Consider the following 20020-nt stretch of genomic DNA (forward strand, 5'->3'; position numbering starts at 1 on the left):
CAACCTCTGGACCTTCAATTTTTCCTTTTGGTAAAGATATATCAAGTGAGGGCATGCCAATTTGAGGCATCTTGAATTTTCCACCTTCCCCCTTAAGTTCTAATTTTGGACCTTCAATCTTCCCTTTGGGGAGTGAGAGATCAATGTCTGGCATTTTCATATAAGGCATTTTGAACGTTCCTCCCGTGCTTCCCTCTATTTCAACCTCTGGACCTTCAATTTTTCCTTTCGGAAGAGAAATGTCAAGTGAGGGCATGCCAATATGTGGCATCTTGATTTTTCCACCTTCCCCCTTAAGTTCTAATTCTGGGCCTTCAATCTTCCCTTTGGGGAGTGAGAGATCAGTGTCTGGCATTTTGAACATTCCTCCTGTGCTTCCCTCTATTTCAAGGTCTGGACCTTCAATTTTCTTTTTTGGTAGAGAAATGTCAACTGAGGGCATGCCAATTTGTGGCATTTTGAATTTCCCACCTTCGCCTTTGAGTTCTAATTCTGGAACATCAATTTTTGCTTTGGGGAGAGATATATCAATGTCTGGCACTTTCATTGGGGGCATTTTGAACTTTGGTCCAGTGCCTCCTTTGATTCGCACATCTGGAGCTTCAATTATTCCTTTTGATAAAGACATATCAACTGACGGCATGCCAATTTGTGGAATCTTGAATTTTCCACCTTCGCCTTTGAGTTCTACTTCTGGACCTTTGACCTTTCCTTTTGGGAGAGAAATACCAACATCTGGGATTTTCATATTAGTGTCTGATGCATCAATCTCTGCTGTGGGGATAAGAACCTCATCCTCTTGGGTTTTAACTGTTGTCAGTGACAACTCAACTGAAGGCATATTGGCCTTTGCCTTTGTCTCAAGGTAACCCCTTGTCTTACCAACATCTTTTTCTTTCCATTCAAATCCTGGCATCGAGAATTTTGGTAGATTGATAGTGACATCAGGTACTTGAAAACCATCTTTCCCTCTCACATCTCTTTCCAATTTATTATCAGCTTCTCCCTCTAGAAGTTGGCCTTTTGGAGATGATATATTAAATTTGGGGAATTTCACCTTGTATTTTGATTTATTATCTGAACTCTCAACATTGATTTTTGGTTTACAAATATCAGTTTTTCCCTTTTTCAGTTCAATATCCACATCCGGACAAGAAACAGATATATCTGCATTCTTTCTGGGTGTACTCAAAGAGAGCATTTTGATTTTAGGTTTCTTTACTTTCTTTCCATGGTCATCAAACTCTACTGATGGTGCCCTAACCTCTCCTTCCACATGTGGTGGGCTCAGAGAAATGTCTCCTTTGGTGCTCCTTCCTGATACTTGCAAATCGCTGTTCCTGGATTTTCCACCAAACCTAGGAAGAGAGAAACTTGGACCTTTGAGGGAGATGTTATGTAGCTCAAAGCTCCCCCCTGAGGAAGGCCGGCTTTCCTGTACTTTTATAAGCCCAATTTCTACATCATCACCTTTAGGTTTGGTGAGGCCAAATTCTAGCTCCACCTTCGGGGCTGAGATGTCAACTGTCGGTAATTTGACACTGGGGAGTTTTATGGATGCACCTTGACCTTCTACAGTTCCTGCCTTGATGTCTGGAGCCTTGACTTTCAATTTGGCTGGATTAATTAATTTCTCGCCAGTCTCCTCACCCCCTTCAACATTTATGTCACCCTCAATTTTTCCTTTGGGGAGTGAAATATCAACAGTTGGGGTTTTGATCTGTCCTCCTTTAAGATCATGACTTTCAAGACTGATACCTGCATCAGCAGATTTTATAGTGGGCAGCGAAACATCAAGCGATGGTCCCTTTGTCTTCATTTTAGGTATAGAGATATCAAGCAATGGCATATGGAACTTGCCTCCTTCATGTCCTTCAATTTCAATATCTCCTCTGACTTTTCCTTTGGGGAGTGAAATATCAATGTCTGGCATTTCAATCTGTCTTTCCTTGATAGCTGGGCCTTTTATGTTAACATCATGTTCTGGAAGGCTGACCTTTGGTAAAGATATATCAAATTTTGGCATTTTGAATTTCCCACCACTCTCATCAGGCCCTTCAACATTTATGTCACCCACAACTCCTCCTTTGGGGAGTGAAGTATCAACAGTTGGGATGTTGACATGTCCTCCTTCAAGACCAGGCCCTTCAATGCTGATATCCACATCTGGAGATTTTATTTTCGACAGAGAAACATCAAGTGATGGCATGTTTAGTTTTCCACCTTTAAATTCAAGCCCCTCAATATTAATATCTGATTCCTTTGTTTTCATTTTAGGTACAGAAATATCTACTGGGGGAATATGGAACTTCCCTCCTATGTTAGCATGCCCTTCAATTTCAATGTCTCTGGCTTTTCCTTTGGGAAGTGAAATATCAATGTCTGGCATTTCAATCTTTGCTCCCTTCATATCTGGGCATTTTATTTTAAAACCATGTTCTGGAAGAGTCACTTTTGGTAAGGAGACATCAGCTTTTGGCATTTTGAATTTGCTTCCATACATTTCAGGCCCTTGAACAGTTACATCACCCTGAAATTCTCCTTTGGGGATTGAAATATTAATGCCTGGCTTTTCGATCTTCCCTATATTCATATCACGGCCTTTTACTTTGATATCACACTCTGGGAGATTGGGAAGTGATATGTCTACATTTGGAAGTTTAGGACATTGTAACATCATGTCTTCCTCACCAAGGTTCATTTTTGGGAGAGAAATGTCTATAGGGGGCATGTTTAATGTGCTTTCTTTCATTTCGCCAGCATTAATGCTCAAATCCCCCTCTACATGTCCTTGGGGAAGGGAGATACCCAAAGCAGGTACCTTGTTCTTTACACCACTGTCAGTATTAGTATCCTTTATGTTCACCTGAATATCTGGGTTTCTCAGCTTTGGACCAGAAACATCTATGGTAGGCATTTTGAATTTATCGCCCTTCCCAGCAACTACTTCTGTGTCTCCTACCACTTTGCATTTAGGCCCAGAAATATCAAGGTTAGGCATTTCAATTTTCCCACCTTTAATTTGAGAGCCTTTGGCTTTGACTTCCATCTCACCTGTCATTATTTTAGAGAGGGAAATGTCACATGGTTGTAACTGATAATGTCCTCCTTCAATATCAGGTCCTGCTTTGCCTTTTGGAAGGGCCAAGTCTGCTTTGGGCAACTTGACATACCCTTTACCTTCTTGTCCCTTTATATTCACATCTCCCTCTGGTGACTTGATCTTTGGGAAAGATAAGTCAAAATTAGGCATTTTGAACTTCCCATCCCCGCCAACATAATAGTCCATATCCACATCTCCACCCTCTTGTTTAATCTTTGGTAGAGACATGGTAACAGAAGGTAGGCAGACTTTTGCTCCACCTTTTGGACTATCAATATCGTCCTTTGGCATGGACATTTCCGGTCCCTCAAAAGTGCCTGCCACCTGATGAGAACTTTTGGAGTCCAATGTTAAACTAGTATTGGGCACAGAGATGTCAATGGCTGGCATTTTGATGGGGTTTTTCTTTGCTTCTTCACTCTTGGGAAGTGAGAAATCGGTGTCACGCTTTCCCTTCACCTGTGGTAGAGACATATCAACAGAAGGCATTTCAATAGATGGAGCGTTTCTCGAGTGATCACTTTTGATCTTTGCTTCTGTCACACTTGCTTCAGGAAGATAAATCTCAGCAACCACCCCTTCAGTGCTGACTTTCTGAGGTATTATGTCAGCAGAAGGCACTTTTACTTTTTTTGTTTTTGCCATGATGTCACCGTCTAACTCATCAGAATGTTGTGGAAGTCTGACTTTGGGCAGTTTCAACTTTGGCATTCTAAGCCTTGGATCTCCTTTGTTGTCCGTTTCTGCCACACCAACCCTTCCCTTGATGTGAATTTTAGGAGCATTGATTTCTACCTTTTCCTTCACTGCAGGTACTGTCACATCAGGCTTTCCTGAAGGGAGTGCAACATCCACATCAGGTGTTTTCATTTTGACCCCTCCCTTTTCCGCATCCATGTTTTTACCAGCAGACAAACTGAACTCCGCTGATGGTGGCTGGATGTTCACACCTGGTGGCTTCAGCTCCACAGAACCAGATTCCCAATCTGGACTTATCTTTGTGTGTTTGGTTGTAGGAAGGGGGATTCCAAACTTGTGTCCTTTTCCTTTGGTGTTCACTTTAGCCTCGGGTACTGCAGATGGTGGGACATTCACTTGTCCTTCAAGTCGCCCCGTTTGCTCTTCTCCTCCTCTTTCTGCGCCTGTGTAAGCTTTTGTTTTCATGTGGAGAAACCTTAGAACCATATAAAGATAAAAATAGTTTGATAAAGTTTAAAGAAAAAAAGGTTTAACATGCAATAATGTAATAGTTTATGTTAAAAAGCATACTTATTTAGTTAATTGTTTGATGGAACAGAATCTGTAATTAGTTTATACTATACTATTCTTTAGAACTAACTTGAAAATGTTTCTCCGGAAAATGATTTTTGGTATCAAGTTCATAAAAAAGATAATGCTAACGAAAGCAATCACAGAATAAAAACAGAGCCAACCTAATCCTCCTTTTTGTTTTCCCCACTGCTGCTGCTCCTCCTGCTCCTCCTGCTTCGACCGTCACAGTCCGACTCTGTTTGAATTTAGGCAGACAGAACTCCACGTCCACTTCACTCTTCTCTAGCCGAGAAGGTGTTCCCTCGATCACCAGCTCTTCTCTGCGCTTCTCTTTTAGCCTCTTGAGACCAAAACGACCACCTCTCTTCTTCTTGGTCTTGAACGGCTTGCTGCTCATCACACTCTGAAATACAGTAAATATTGAAATTATTTCTCAACAATGGACCCAACATTTTTAGTTACCCGTTCATGTATAAACATTTTAAACTACAGGGGGTCGTCGACTTACAACCTATGCGACTCGCGATGGTTTGACTTTACGACCGCACTCGTCTGTTGATTTTTTTTCTGATTACGATGTGCTTTCATGATGTACCGGAAAGCGAGCGAGCGAATGGAGCCTATGAGAGGAAATAGTCTCTTCCCACTCCTCATTTACAGTATCATGACGCAGGATAATACACGTACGGTAATTTAACATGGGCCGACTCACAACAAAGTCAGCTCACGACAAAACCCTTAAAACAAATTGTGGTTGTAAGTCGACGACCCCCTGTGCAACATTTAATTGAGAGTGCAAAGTGCACATCTTTTCTGAAAATAATTGATTACCATTTTGGTGATTTTGGTTTTGGGGGCTTTGACCTCCACACTGGGAACTCTGGGTCGCAGGGCGACCTCTGCTCTAGGGATGGCCCTCTTCAGCTGGAAGCTGACTTTATATGGCTCTGCACACTGGAGGATCTTCAGAGCATCTTCATACTTCACGTTGTCAAAATAGACCTTGGCACTCATCAGCTGATCACCTTCATGTGGAGAACATTATGAATTAATATGCCACTTCTTTAAACCTTTGAAGAACTTTAGGAAACACACCCCTCCATGTGAATGTGAACTTCTACTGAGTTAGCGTACGGGATTGCATATCCTCTACTTTTTATCCTCAGACATTCATCATGTCGTTGTTGTAATGTCCTGCATCGAATGGTGGATGTGACTCTTGTCTTTCATTTACCCCGGTGGTTAATCTTCTCTCTCTTCGCAACCATGTGGCCTTTCTTAAAACACTGCTTTCCAGAGTTTTCCTAAAGTCGAATTTTTTTTAAATCTATTCCCAGTCTTCCAGGATATAACTATTTGAAAACGGCATTTAGTAAAATAGCACTGAATATCCAAAATATTAATGAACAACGCATCAGCAGGGGTTCACAAACCCACATCACACCCCCAGCATGGCTCAGACGTGGTACACAGGCTTTTTTAAAAAATTGTTTCTTGTTGGATTGTAAAGCACTGGTTATATTTGAAATAGATCTGACTGCAGGTACCTTCCTTGAGACTGAGATGTTTAGCAGCTGGCGAGTCTTTGAGGACATCCTTAACAAAGATCCCTCGCTGTCCACCACCGGTCACACTGTAGCCGCTGGCTCCAGCCTCCGCCTCTGTCTCCACCATGACTTCCACCTTAGTGGCTTCCTCTCCACCCTGAGACACCAACATACAACTCTTATCCTGCAGAAGAATACATTCTGCCCAAAAATGAATGTGAATTTCAATTAAAGTAATTTCTGAAGATGAAACCAATTTTAAAAATGTATATTAAATAACTTGAATTGATTGAAGCAAAGAAAAAAAAAATCTTCACAAGCTAAATCGTATTATCTTAAAACAAAGAACGAATGAATGGATTTAGCTCTAAAAGAGGATTAGTTTTGAGGGTTGTTTCTCATAAGTTGCATCTTAAAAGTCACAATTTATTGACTTTTTCAGTGAGTAACTAAAGGAAATAGTTGGGAGATGAATGTTGCATGTGCTTTAATCCATCTAGGATAAAAACAGTGATTTAGGGTGGCAATAATTATCTGGTTGTTCCCAAACCATTGGTAGGAAACAAAAATAAAATGTTCCATCTTCAAATGACACGGCCGGTTGACTCCTTACTGTCTGTCCATCCGGGGGCTCTGAGTCCATCTCTGGTTGGGCTAGTTGGCAGGTAGATTCTCTCAGATGACTTCTCTTCTGACTCAACACCTGCTTCAGTTCCGCATGAAGCTTCTCCTTCTGTACCTGCAGACAACAGCATCACATCAAAAATGAAAATGAAAACAACCAAACGGTTATTAAGTACCTCACTTAGATGCTATATTTATCACTTAATCAAAATCTTTAATGATTACTCCACAGCCATGTTGGTGTTTGTATATGTACAGAGATCAATATTAGAAGATTGTGTATGAGTGTGTGTGCTTTAATGTGTGTCAATGTGGTCGACACATTTCTGTTTCAAACCAGAAGGTGTCGCTGTCCCATGACATGCAACAGCGTCTCTTTGTTTTCCAGGGTGCTTTTAAAGTGCTAACATGCTACATTCTAGTCCAATAATGTGCGCTAGGAGAGCGTCGCCGACTCCCTGTCCGGCTTCAGATCTGCCACGTGCACGTTTTTATTGTTGACTTTGCCTCCAGCAGGCTGCGGCTGCCGTCTGTGCCGAGCTGGGAAGCATTGTTTACTTGGTGGACAATTAGCTCAGCACATTAGCCTTGGACTATTATGAGCCAGTTTATGCACACCTGGTGGCTGCTGGGGGGCGGGGCGGGTCACAATATTACATTCCCATTCCAAATATATCCCTAGAACAATCTAGGTCTTAAAATTACCATGTTGTGTGTGTGGTAGTAATATTGAGGATCCTCAGGTCAATGTCACAAAGACAATGCTCAGTCCAAAAAGGTAAACGGAATCTTTAGGGTGTCATTCCACCCAGCTCTTTAAATAAGTTATTAATTTTCCAATTTTACGGCAATGACAGCAGTAAAAAAGAAAAAGAAAAGAAAGACCCCAATCAAATCAAAGACATAGTTAAAAAGATTTTTAGAAATTGTTTTCCAAATCCAAATCAAGTCTCCATTAAGGCTGGAGAAAGTCACACAACCAGAGGAGAATCCATGGAAGTAAAATGTTCTGAAAACAAATGCATCTGTAGTATATAAGTTAATAATAAATCCTTAATATAATAAATAGGGCGGCAGTGGCTCAGTGGGTTGGAAGTCCACTGCTTCCCCGGTTCGAGTCCCAGCTCTGGCGGAATGTGGAGTGTGGGCTGGTGACTGGAGAGGGGCCAGTCTGCCTCCAGAGCACTGCCGAGGTGCCCTTGAGCAAGGCACCGTCCCCGCTAACGGCTCGAGGTGCGCCGATCACGGCGGCGCCTTCACCCCACTCCCTCTCCGTGTGCTAGGGCCCTTAGTTTGTGGCTGTTTCAAGGGGCCCATTGTTCTAAGGTGAAAACGCGATTTCATTGTGTGTCGGATTAATAAAGTATTTCATTTCATTAATAGGACTTAAATTTGAGTTTGAATTATATTTGTTTTTGTTCTTATTCTGACACAACATAAGTGAACTATTGATTGATGAGGGATGCTTTGAGCGACACGTTAATGTTGACATGCTAATATTTAGCATATATAATGTTTAACTTGTCCGCTTACTAAGTTAAGTATTCTATAATATTATTAATAACTGCTAATTAGCACAAAAGGCTAAGTATACGCCTTGTTTAATTTTCTCTTGTTTCAATTATATTTTAAGGAAAAGTCAAATACAACTAAGGACAATAACAATCACTGTAGCTGCCGTCCAAGGTATCTCGAATATACATGTAATTTGATTATAAAGATAGAATTAAGGGGGGAACCAGAATTTAAGTTCTGCATGTTCGTGTACCCCCACGGAATAAGATTATTGGTGCGCTCCATGAGCAAAACTCGGCACGCAACCGTCGATGTCTGCAAAGGGACAAGACATAAGAACTTGTAAAGTAATCTCTTTAAGAAGTCGTTAAACCTCATCTTTATTCCCTTGGAGTCTACGTGGCCAATGAGGTGCAGTTTGTTTGCTTTTCTCTGTTAATTAGTGTTTGTGTGAAGCCAATCTTTAAGCCTGTAATTTTATATGATGATGATGATGAATATATTTATTAGATAGAATGTTAGAGTACAAGTACAGTCAAACAGTAGCATGTATTACAGTACAAATAAAGTCAAACATCCTGTCTAAGAGGAGCATTTCTAAAAAGCCCTTGCAGTCTTGTTTCCGTTGAAAGTCCTTCGTACATAAATCATCCACAATTAACAATACAAATAAAAATAAAACCAATATTCAATAACTCAATTGATGCAAAGTAACATGAGAAAAATAAAAATAAAATGATTTTACACCGCCGATGCAAACTAACAATTAATCTAAAATAAATTACACCACTGATGCAAAATGACAATGAATGACAATAGATTACATAAATTACAATAAATTACTAAGGCAATTAATATGTGCAACGTAGGTGGACAAAAAAAAAGGGGGGGGGGGGGGGGTTGATCCGGAGAGAGTCGTGATGACTATCTCCGTTTCTGTCCCCCTAAAAGGTGTATTTTTAGGGCCGTTTTGAAGGAGGCCAAAGAGGTGCATGTTTTGAGGGCAGGAGTCAAACAGTTCCACCATTGGGGGGCAGTATTGTAAAAAGATGATTTACCCATGTTAGTCCTATAGGAGGGGGTAATCAGGTTGTTGTTTGAGCTCCCTCTAGTGTTGTGGCTGTGGGTGTCACTAAATCTGTGGAGGTGTTTATTCAGGTATGCAGGGATTGAGGGGACTGAGGGCAGAGCTGCATTGACTATTTTAAATGCCAATCCCATTTTGAGTTGTTTAACCCTGTCTTCTACCCTGAGCCATTTTAGGCTAGCAAAATGTCCAGGAAGAAGGTGGGTCATGGGCCCCAGATTGAGGAGTAGCCGAATCAGTTTGTTTTGGGAGGTTTGCAGCCTGGTTTTCAGGGACATTTTGATGTTTGAATACCAGGAGGTGCTAGCATAGTCAAAGAGGGGCTGAACGAGGCTCCAGCAAGCGTCCGGAGACAAAAGGAGACATTCTGCCCAAAAATCTTGTTCTCTGATTGACTTTTTTGATCACCTTAGTTTCCATACTATCACCAGACAGGTATTTGTCAAGAACACAGCCCAAATAGGTAATCTCTTCTTTGCTGGAGATTACTGTATTATCGACTGTGACCTTGAAATCATTAACATTTATCTCACTTAGAGAGTGTTTAGACCCAAAAAGAATCGATATTTGTGCTTATAATCCGTAAGTTAACTTAAGTCTTTATATTTGATCTTGTTTTAGTTCTGACGGCATTGTTTGGGCATCATTCGACACTATTGGTTCAAGCTCAAGACCTGCTGTCCAAATAAATGTCCGTTAAAAACCAAAGAACGACGTTGATCCTTGATTGAATCTGAGAGTAACAATCACAGCAGTGTTCATTTCTCTTTTGGTTTATTTTTTATTTTATTTTCTCTCGCTGATTATTGTTAATGCCTGTATCAACATGTAACACCCTCAGAGGTGTGTGTGTGTGTGTCTCACCACTCTCTCGGGGCTCTCCTGGTCGTCTGTGGAGCTGTGGTGAGGGTTGCGTGGGGGGCCGGAGGAGGATCTGTCCGAAGGGGACGACCGCCGCTTGTCTTTTATCTGCCGACACAGTAGAAGACGGTCACCCCTTGTGTTGTCTTCACATTCTTTATTACTCCTCTTGTCCCGAGGGTCAGAAATGACCCGCCCTCCTTAAACCCCTAAGATCCCACATCTATTCAACATGAACCAATGTGCTGAGATATACCGTATTTTTTGGATTATACGTCGCTCCGGATTGTAGGTCGCACCAGCCAAAAAATGCATAATTAAGAAGAAAAAACCATATATAGGTCGCACTGGAGGATAAGTCGCATTTTTGGGGAAAATTTATTTGATAAAATCCAACACCAAACAACATATAGCACAAAGAACATGCTAACACGTTTACCAAAATATCAGGTTTTACTCCGAATCACGAAATCCAAGGAAATCTTCATCCTCGGTGTCACTTTTGAATAACTCCCCCAACTCGGCAGGTAGACAAGACGCCGCTTCCTCTTCTACGTCGCTTACATCAGACTCGTCGTCAGTTGCAGTTCCAATTATTCCAGCCTTTCTGAATCCCGACAGGATGGTTGCGGTTGTCACTGAAGCCCATGCTTTGTCGATCCATTCAATGACTTCCAGGAAAGTTGCATGGCGCATTCTCCCGGTTGCCGTGAAGCTGTGCTCTCCATCCGTCATCCACTGCTCCCACAGGTTACGCAAAACTGACTTAAAGCTCCTATTCACGGAGATATCAAGTGGCTGGAGTATTTTGGTTAAGCCTCCAGGGATGATGGCAGGTATGGAGTTGAAAACTTTTAATTTATTTTTTAACTGTGGTGTGATGTGCGCTCTCATGCTATCCATCACAAGCAGAGCTTTGCGTGCTCTAAAGAAGCCATCCGGTCGCTTATTGTAGCACTTTGTAAGCCACAAGTTCATCATTTCTCCATCAATCCACCCTTTCTCGTTCACGGCGACTTCAACTGAGGAGGATTGGATTTTTGGCATGGTTTTTCGTTTGAAAATGACCATTGGTGGCAGTTTAGATCCGTCTCCACAACATGCCAGCACCACTGTGAAGTGTGATCTCTCATGACCAGTTGTAACGATATTCACACTTTTTTGCCCTTTCTCTGCAACACTTCGGCCCATGGGGATGTCAAAAGTGAGGGGGACCTCGTCCATGTTAATAATATGATCCGGTGTCACGTTGTGATCACTTACATGCTTTTCAATGAACGCGCGGAAACTGTCAACCTTGGCTTGGAGGTCCGCTGGCAGTTTTTGGGACAGTGTCGTCCTAGCTCTGATAGAGAGGCGTTTGCGCTGCATGAAGCGGTAACACCAAGAAGGTCCTCCCACAAAGCCGTTTATATTCACCTCCCTGGCAACCACCTGGGCGCGGAGACGCAACTGCACCGTTGACAAACCTCTCCCAGCAGCACGTTGTTCAAGCACCCATGCGTGAACTCGTTCCTCCAACTGCGGCCACCTAGCTTGTCGCCCGCGATTAGCTTTTTTTGTTTTCTTCATTTCAGTAAGCATAACCTCCGCTTTTCGCCAGTCCCTTACAAGTTTTTCGCTCACTCCAAACTTTCTTTCTGCTGCTTGATTGCCGTTTTCGGCTCCATATTTCACTATCTGAAGCTTGTAAGCCGCGGAATATGACTTTCTTTTCGGCGACATTTTCATTCAGCCCTTCTAATTTGTGTTTTTAGATAACAGGTGTGACAGATAACTCTGAACCTCCAGAAACCGCGACAGATTCTGACGGGTCACAGAGTTCCCTGTAACACCTGTTATAGAAATGTGTAGGCTACTGTCTCTGCGCTCACAGATTTTGTAAAAAAAAGCATATATAAGTCGCTCCGATTTATAAGTCGCACCCCCGACCAAACTATGAAAAAAACAGCGACTTATAATCCGGAAAATACGGTAGATTATCTGACCTCCTCCAGCAACAATGCTGCCATGTCTTGAATTTTCTTACATCATTTCAACAACCACTGACATTCTGAGTTTCCAGCATCACCTTACTCCAGTTAATCTACTCATCCAACACACTGGGAGCACTGGGAACGTCCAGGATCAGGATGGATAATCAGAAAGCACATCATGTCTATGTAGATGCTCCAAAAGCCCTGATATTGTTGCAGTCACACATTTTCAAATGGTCATTTGTGTGCCTGCTTAAGTTGCGTTAAATGACACTGATAAACCTCTCACCCTCTTCCTGTAATAATCCGACTGGATGATTATAATAATAATAATAATAACACTTCGAGCCTCAAACGGCCAAACGGCCCTCGCGCACCAACGGGCCAATGAGCTGACGCGTCCCTTATGATTTTCTTGTTCGCCTTGAAAGGTAATTCGGCCTGAGTGCTTGATAAGTGTTTATATTTCCATGCAGTAACAATATAGCCGTTGGGGTTGGCGACGAGGGGTACGCATGGCGGAGGTGGAATGGTGGGGATTGGTTTATTGTTAGGGTTAGGGCCCAGTGCTCGTTATCAACTAAAGTGTGTGTGTGTGCGTGTGTGTGTGTGTGTGTGTGTTACACCTGCTTGCTGCTGGTGTCTGCATGAGCAGGTCTGAGGTCTGTGTCTACTTACAGCCGGAGCTCTGGTTTGACTGAAAACATGACTCTCCGCTTCGTCTCTGTCAGAGTCTGAAACAGAAAAAAATAGTATTCAGATGTGTTTTTTTACCTTATTATTTAGTAGTCATGATGTTCTATTACATGCACCTCCTGTTGGACTCCCACACACACACCATGCATGTTAAAGCCCTCAGATGAATTTCATAAACACACACATGCAGGGCTAGTTTCAATAAATGTTTTTTCAGTAGACTTTAACCCACAAGCCTTTGCGTCTGTACGGCTGTATCATATAGCAGCAAATACGCTCCACTAGCGTTCTCAAGGTGTTCATGTCAGGCCTATGCATAGCATTGGCGTGGCTGCTCTGCTGTCACCGGGGACGGCGCTCTTGACATTCTTTCCGTAGTCTGCATCATGCCTGCACCTGAACACGAGTCGCACCATGACACGCTTTGAGGAAACAATCAGCCTGATCAGCAGCAAACAGCAGCAAACCTCTGCATTCCAACAACCGCTTCTTTCTGTCGCTGGGGCTCATTAAAGTCCTGCCTTCATGTGACGACTTCTGTAACGGCCTAACTCAGGGGTCGGCGACCTTTACGGCTCAAAGAGCCATTTAGACCCATTTTCCACAGAAAAGAAAACACTGGGAGCCACAAAATCCTTTTGACATTTAAAATGAAGACAACACTGCATCTTTTCATCATCGATTTTACCGTTATATATGTATAAACAAACTAGAAAACGACAATCAGAGACTGCAGACCCCGCCTCCAAAAGACTATTGGATCTTGTGAGACAGTAAACAGGGCTTCCGGATCAGAGGGGCCAAACCTGCTCTAGCTTGCTGCTCCGGAACGTACTACAAGACTTCTTCTGGACTCTTTTTCCCATCATGCCATTCGTGTCCCTCCCTCTTAAAGTGGCAGTTTACAGCACAGGCACAATTCCAGATGTAAAAATAATTCTAGAATCTGGATCCAGATCCGGATCAACGCCATTCTCGGGGAGGACCGGGCCACGGACAGAACCTTGCTTGTGTAAAAATTTCAAGTCGATTGGGTTACTAGTTTTTGAGTTATGCGATCGGACAGACAGACAAACAAACAAACAAACGGACCCAATTGCAATACCCTCGCCTCCCCTTCGGCGAGGGTAACTATAGTGTGTTGCATTTATGAATCAATGAACTGTTACAGAGAAGCAAAATTACATTTCTGCACGCAACAGAAGCATTTTGAACTCCGAAGAAAGACGTTGGGATATTTTTGAGCAAAGTCTGTGTTTATTCTGGAAATGTCTTACGACATTTGACTGTTTGTTGTTTGCTAACTTCTCATTACATTTTAAGCGTACCGGTAAACCCGTCTCGTCAGCAGTGAAGGCGAACGAATCTGCCCACGTATCATTAAACGTTTGGTTTTCTTCAGACACTTTTCTTTTCTTAGATTTATCCATAGTTGTCCTACCTGGGGGTTGAAAAATTCAAGAAATCGCGCGCAATTTGGCGGTTCAATGGTTGTGACGTATATTATGAGCGACAAAATAATTTAATATGTTTTATTTTGTATTATTTATAATCATCATAATCTTCAAATTTAGAGTTATATTTAAAAAAACGAACAAACTAAAATAAAATACATTGAATCATTATTTATTTTCTAAAGCCACAGGGAGCCGCAGCAGAGGGATGAAAGAGCCACATGCGGCTCCGGAGCCGCGGGTTGCTGACCCCTGGCCTAAGCTAAAGCTGTGTGTGTGTTTTTGGACGTGTAGAATATCAGCATAGATGGCGTGCCTGTTTGGGTGTGTTGGAGCTATCGTGTGTCGAGGAGGTCACCTTAGCACATAGCACACATTCCCGGCTGCCCAGCTGTCAGCGTAGGAAAGACTGATCACTTTCTCGTGCGGTTTTACGCTACCGTGCTACAACATCACTGATTCTACTGAATTGAGCGGCTCGTCCTCGAAAGGTTGGCGGTTCTATTTCCGGCTCCAGCACATGTGTCTACTGTCGTCGTGTCCTTGGGCAAGACACTTCACCCACATTGCCTGTGTGAATGTAGTGAATGAGTGAATGTTGGGAGCCGATGGTGCAGATTGGCAGCCTCGCTCCGGTGAGTCGGCCCCGGGGCAGCTGTATCTGCCCCGGGGCAGCTGTGGCTGCAGTAGTAGCTTCACCACCACCAAGTATGGAGTGAATGAATAAAACACAATGTGAAGCGTCTTTGGGTGTCCAGAAAAGCGCGATATAAAACCAATTTTTTACCTTCTGTGAAGACAGCAGCAAACCCTGCAGCCGCAGGGACGCCGTCCGGAAAACGACTTTATATCAGCAGCGTCGAAGTGCAGCAAAACCGGCTCTCTGGAAAGAGCGTAGCTGAATATGGCGAGGTCAAAGGATCAGGACGGACCAGAAGTCACCTAAACTCCTTTCTGTCTAGAGTCAGCAAGAAAAAAACAGCCCACAGCTGAAACCGAGGTTAATGGAGGCGTGGGCGTACCTTTCACACCGACCCCCCCTCTGGCCATGAGGTCAAAAGGACCTTCAAACAGAAACACCAAGAAGAGGTGAAATCGTATCAGCGACTCTGTAGCGATGAAGCAGTTTGATCCTGATCAAGGACTACATCTGCTCCTCCGTCATACTGGGGGGGGGGCAGCTCTGACCTGCAGCTCTGTGTGACGGAGCGCAGCAGGTGGAGGAGGTGACACTCCCTGGATGGAGCGGAGGAATGGAGGAGCGGCAGAGGAGGAGGTTGGGATCTTATTATAGATCAGACTCACACATCTGCAGGCCTCCACCCGCCTGAGGACCGCCGCCAGCAAGCAGCCCCCCCCCCCCTCGAAAAACCCTAAATCCTGCAGCATCTGCAGCAATTTGACCAGAGACTGCCACAGATATTTCACATTAGTGTCTGAGAACTGCGTTAACGTGAGGAAAAAGGGAATAAAATGTCTCCTTTAAACGAGACTTTGGATTTTATTTTCTCATGATGTGGGGATCACAGATAACACTCTACACTCTCGGTGATGAATCTGACATCCTTCCAGAAACGGCAGCAGCAGAGCAACCACAAGCAGAACGCACTGAGGTCAATGAGATTAGAACGAGATTTCCTCAGATGGGACGTTCAACTCAAACCAACGAGTAGACAGATGTGTGTAATGGCTACACCCGAGCCTTCTATTGACACATGAACGACAGGCCTGGACACTGGTGAGCCGTTAGAGGACAGCATAATGTCAGGGCCGTGTTTCCTGACGATGCAGGACATCAGATGGTTCAAACAAGACACACCTCTGACCAGGAAAGGCCACCTAATAAACAGGAAAAACACTTTTGACAGATACCCTTATCTCACCATGAGAGGCGCACAAGGCCCTGCTGATTGGAGGACACATTTGGTTGCAGAATCTGTTCTATTATTTTGGGAATATGACGTATTTCCATACTATCTAAAATTTGAAATGACGCTCCGGTCATCTGTTTACACCAGCCTTCCTTCCTGAGAACTCCTCTCAGCTCTCTGTGTATGCAGGGAAGTTCACCCTCACACACACATCGAGCGGTGCTTCCTCCTAGGTCTCACTCCTGAACCGCCCTATCAGCCAAACTTCCTGTGCTACAATTAACCCCGCCCACAACCTCATCTCAAAGTCAGTGGCCAGGAAGCTGCTCCTGTCATCCATCATTCCCTTTTTTGACGTCATGTGCTCTCATCTCATTGATATTCACACAAATTAGACCTGCTGCTCCACATTTCTAAAGCAAAAATGTCCCTTCAAAATAAAAGTCTTTATTTAGGCATCAGACTCGGGCCGTCCTGTCATCCCCGCGACAGTGTTGGAGTTCAGTTACTGGTCCTTCATTTAAACTAGTTCAACTGGAGAACAAAAGAAAAGTAATGATACAGAGATATCAATAACTTTGCAGTTAATTTATGCCTTAATATCCTTAAAGTGTGGAAAGAAAAGTAAAAAAAAACAACAACACAAAAACAAAACATTATTCTATAGGAAGAAGCAGCAATGACACTGAAAAGGATATTCAATTTGAGGGGAAATTATTATATCTGTTGAATAAATTACAATAACACAGCAATAATATGTGAAGGCATCCCCTTTATTTCATACTGTGACTGTCTGACCATGCACCTCAGTTTGACCTGCCTGTGCTAAATGCTCTCACCTGTACGAAACACCTCTCGACATCATCTCCCTGATACCGTTAAACTCCAAAAACAAGTTGGAAATGATGTCAATGTTATTTACAGCAAAAAGTAAATCATCGGAGATCGTTTCGGCAGCCAAAGCCAAACTCACGTTGATGATGAAGGCGAGAAAACAACCCAACCAACGGCACATACACCGGAAACAAGGACCCGCCTTTGAAGTTATTTTTTATGAAATCAAAGAGCTTGCTTCATGCCAGAAGTAATATCTCCTTCGCCCCCCCCCACCCAAAACAAAACTGACCCAGATTAGCTCCATGTTGGCGATCCTCCATCATCGTGTTTTAGCTACATACCAGACTGGAGCTGGAAGCGGCCAAACAGATCCTGTGACCGTCACACTGCAGCTGTCACTGGTGTGTAACATTCAGACAGGTTCTATTTGAAAGGACCATGCACTGCCCCCCCCCCCCCCCCCGTGTGAGGCCACGATAAACAAGAGGTGCTTGCTCGAGTTTTGGTTCTGGCAGCGCATCCAATGCCGGAGGCCTCGCCAATCATATAAATCCTACATACATATCATTTTGAAGCGCCATTTGAGCCGGGCCCGTTTACAGGACACGCCTGGCTTCATAGTGGCGTTCCACGCTGCAAATAGTTGCAATAAGCCTCAGTGCAGCGTTTGTAAGCAGCAACTGGCATGCCGGGATAAACACAAGCGGCAGCTGTCTGACTGAAACAGCGTGCTATTGTTACGCTCTCCCAGCTCAGCAATGTGGCGTCCGCTGGCTGCTGCACGAACCATCGCTCCGACCGTTACAGCGCCATTTCAGAACATAGACAAGTTCAGGGGCGGATTTAAAGCGAAACGATGCCGAGTACAGCTGCGGAGACACAAAGGAGACAATGCTGCTGCTCCAGAATCAGATCGGCTTCCCTCCAGAGGAAGCAGGAGTCCGACACTTTATGAAAGCGCATCAGGCCTACCTCAGTGTTCCTCCTCCAGGGGTTCAAAGGTGACAGACCTGCACCTTCAATCTCAGCCTGTCTCTGCTTTAATGTCTTCCTCGGACTCCTTTGATCTAACATTAACGTCCCGGCTGTCCTCTGCTGCTCTCCTTCACTTCTTCTTGTTGCTGGTGGTATTTCCTTTTCTTTTTTTAACTCTTCTTGCCCTCTCTCTATCTTTGCCCCTTGTCACCAGCCAGCCTGTTGCTCCCCTCACTGAAGCCTCAGGCCCCATGGCATCTCTGGGATTGATACATCCAACCCCCTGATTGGCCGGAGGGTAGAGAGAGAGATGCCCCCCTCCTTATTAGGGCAGGAGAAGGTGGGGCTGTGTGATAATGGTGGCAGGAGAAGGAGATAGCACAGGGGTGGGCAAACATTTTGACTCGCGGGCCACAATAGGTTCTAAAATTTGACAGAGGGGCCGGACCAAGCACAGATGGATGGAGTATTTGTGTGAGCTAATATAAATGACACATGAAAGCTATTGCATGAAAGGATTTGGCCTTTTACAGGTAGCATTACAGGGAAAAGGTCAAATGAATGAGGTTTAATTATAATACAATTTTATTTAATGATATAATTTGGACAAGTTTGGCGGGCCGGATTAAAAAGACCAACGGGCCGCATATGGCCCCCGGGCCTGGGTTTGCCCATGCCTGAGATAGCAGTTTGTGACAGGACCGGCCCCGTTCTATCTCTGAGTTCTAGATAACTGCAGCAAAGCCGTCCCGCCGTTCGGACATCTGTCCTTATTTGTGTCGGGAATAAGGGAGGAGCTGAAAGCAGATCAAACAAGAACTTCAATTGTTCTGAGGTCCTACAGAAGGATTTTAAATGGATATTACAGAAGGGTGACGATGCACAGCTGATGTTTAACACATGAGACCCCAGGCTACGACACTAAAGCGTGAATGTCAAAGTAAACGAGCTCTGAATGAAAGGATGAACTTGTTTTTATTTGGAATGTCTTAAAATAGAAACCGCAGGCCATGGTTCTCTTTTTAGACCAAGTGTGACGTTTCCTTTTTGGGGAGCAGCTGCTGTCCCAAGCTGAACAATGTGTGTGTGTGCGTGTGTGTGTGTGTGTGTGTGTAGGTGTGTGTGTGTGTGTGGGGGGGGGAGCAGCTGCTGTCCCAAGCTGAACAATGTGTGTGTGTGCGTGTGTGTGTGTGTGTGTGTGTAGGTGTGTGTGTGTGTGTGGGGGGGGGAGCAGCTGCTGTCCCAAGCTGAACAATGTGTGTGTGTGTGTGTGTGTGTGAGTGTGTGTGAGTGTGTGTGAGTGTGTGTGTGTGAGAGTGTAGGTGTGTGTGTGTGTGTGTGTGTGTGGGGGGGGGGGGGGGGGGCAGATACAGCTGCCGTGGGGCAGATACAGCTGCCCTGGCGTCGATACAGCTGCCATGGGGCAGACACAGCTGCCATGGGGCAGACACAGCTGCCCTGGGGCAGACTGACAAGAAAGAGGCTGTGCACACATGTGCCGGAGCCGGGAATCGAACCGCCAACCTCCGGTCACAGAGCACACCTGATACTTTCCTCCCCCGTTCCAGCCTGCCTGCACACGATTCTTCACCTCCTTTCCACATTCTCTCCATCACTCTGCTCTGTTGACCCGAGGTACCTGAAGTCCTCTCCCTTCTTTACGTCTCTTCCTTGTAGCTTCACTGTCCCCCCTGGGACCTTCTCATGTACACACATGTACTCTGTTTTACTCCTGCTCACCTTCATCCCTCTCTTTTCTAGAGCAGACCTCCACTTCTCTAGATTCTCCTCTACCTGCAGATCACAATGTCATCTGCAAACATCATACTCAGAGGAGCTTCCTGTCTCACCTCATCTGTTAGTCTGTCCATCACCATGGCAACAAAAAGGGGCTCAGAGCTGATCCCTGGTGCATCCCACCTCTACACTAAACTCCCCTGTTACTCCTACTGCACACTTCACTGCTGTCCTACAATACCGCAGTACCTCATGCAGTACCACATGTATAAAACCACCCTGTTAAAAACTCTACAGCTTTAATTTAATTAATTGAATTTCCTCTTTTTTAAATGAACAATCTGGATTGATATTTGGCACACAATCATTCATACTGGTTGTACTGGGTAGTAATGGTTTCTACCAGCGGCAGAGAAGGAGGAATGCTGCTTGGTTACCCTGAGTGGAAGCATATCAATGGAGGAA

The 20020-nt window shown here is 44.1% G+C and overlaps 1 protein-coding gene across 1 annotated transcript; it reads right to left on the reverse strand.

The window, feature by feature from the left end:
• Positions 1 to 3425: 3425 nt before the first annotated feature.
• On the reverse strand, positions 3426 to 18068 carry LOC137901369 (periaxin-like). Its single transcript, XM_068745393.1, has 9 exons — positions 17816 to 18068; positions 12664 to 12719; positions 10013 to 10117; positions 6536 to 6661; positions 5923 to 6079; positions 5207 to 5400; positions 4537 to 4778; positions 4009 to 4277; positions 3426 to 3562 (listed from the first exon to the last, which is right to left on the reverse strand). The coding sequence occupies exons 4-9, from the start codon at positions 6563 to 6565 to the stop codon at positions 3546 to 3548; spliced, it is 909 nt and encodes a 302-aa protein (XP_068601494.1). The 5' UTR covers positions 6566 to 6661; positions 10013 to 10117; positions 12664 to 12719; positions 17816 to 18068; the 3' UTR covers positions 3426 to 3545.
• Between the last annotated feature and the right edge of the window lie 1952 nt (positions 18069 to 20020).

The sequence above is a fragment of the Brachionichthys hirsutus genome, chromosome 11, assembly GCF_040956055.1.
Source record: "Brachionichthys hirsutus isolate HB-005 chromosome 11, CSIRO-AGI_Bhir_v1, whole genome shotgun sequence".
Lineage (NCBI taxonomy): Eukaryota > Metazoa > Chordata > Actinopteri > Lophiiformes > Brachionichthyidae > Brachionichthys > Brachionichthys hirsutus.

Coding starts and splice junctions, on each gene's coding strand:
- LOC137901369 (XM_068745393.1), bottom strand. CDS start 6,565: ATGGACTCAGAGCCCCCGGATGGACAGACA. Junction 4,779..5,206: donor AAACCAAAATCACCAAAATG/GTAATCAATTAT, acceptor ACTGTATTTCAG/AGTGTGATGAGCAGCAAGCC. Junction 4,278..4,536: donor AAAACAAAAAGGAGGATTAG/GTTGGCTCTGTT, acceptor TATGGTTCTAAG/GTTTCTCCACATGAAAACAA.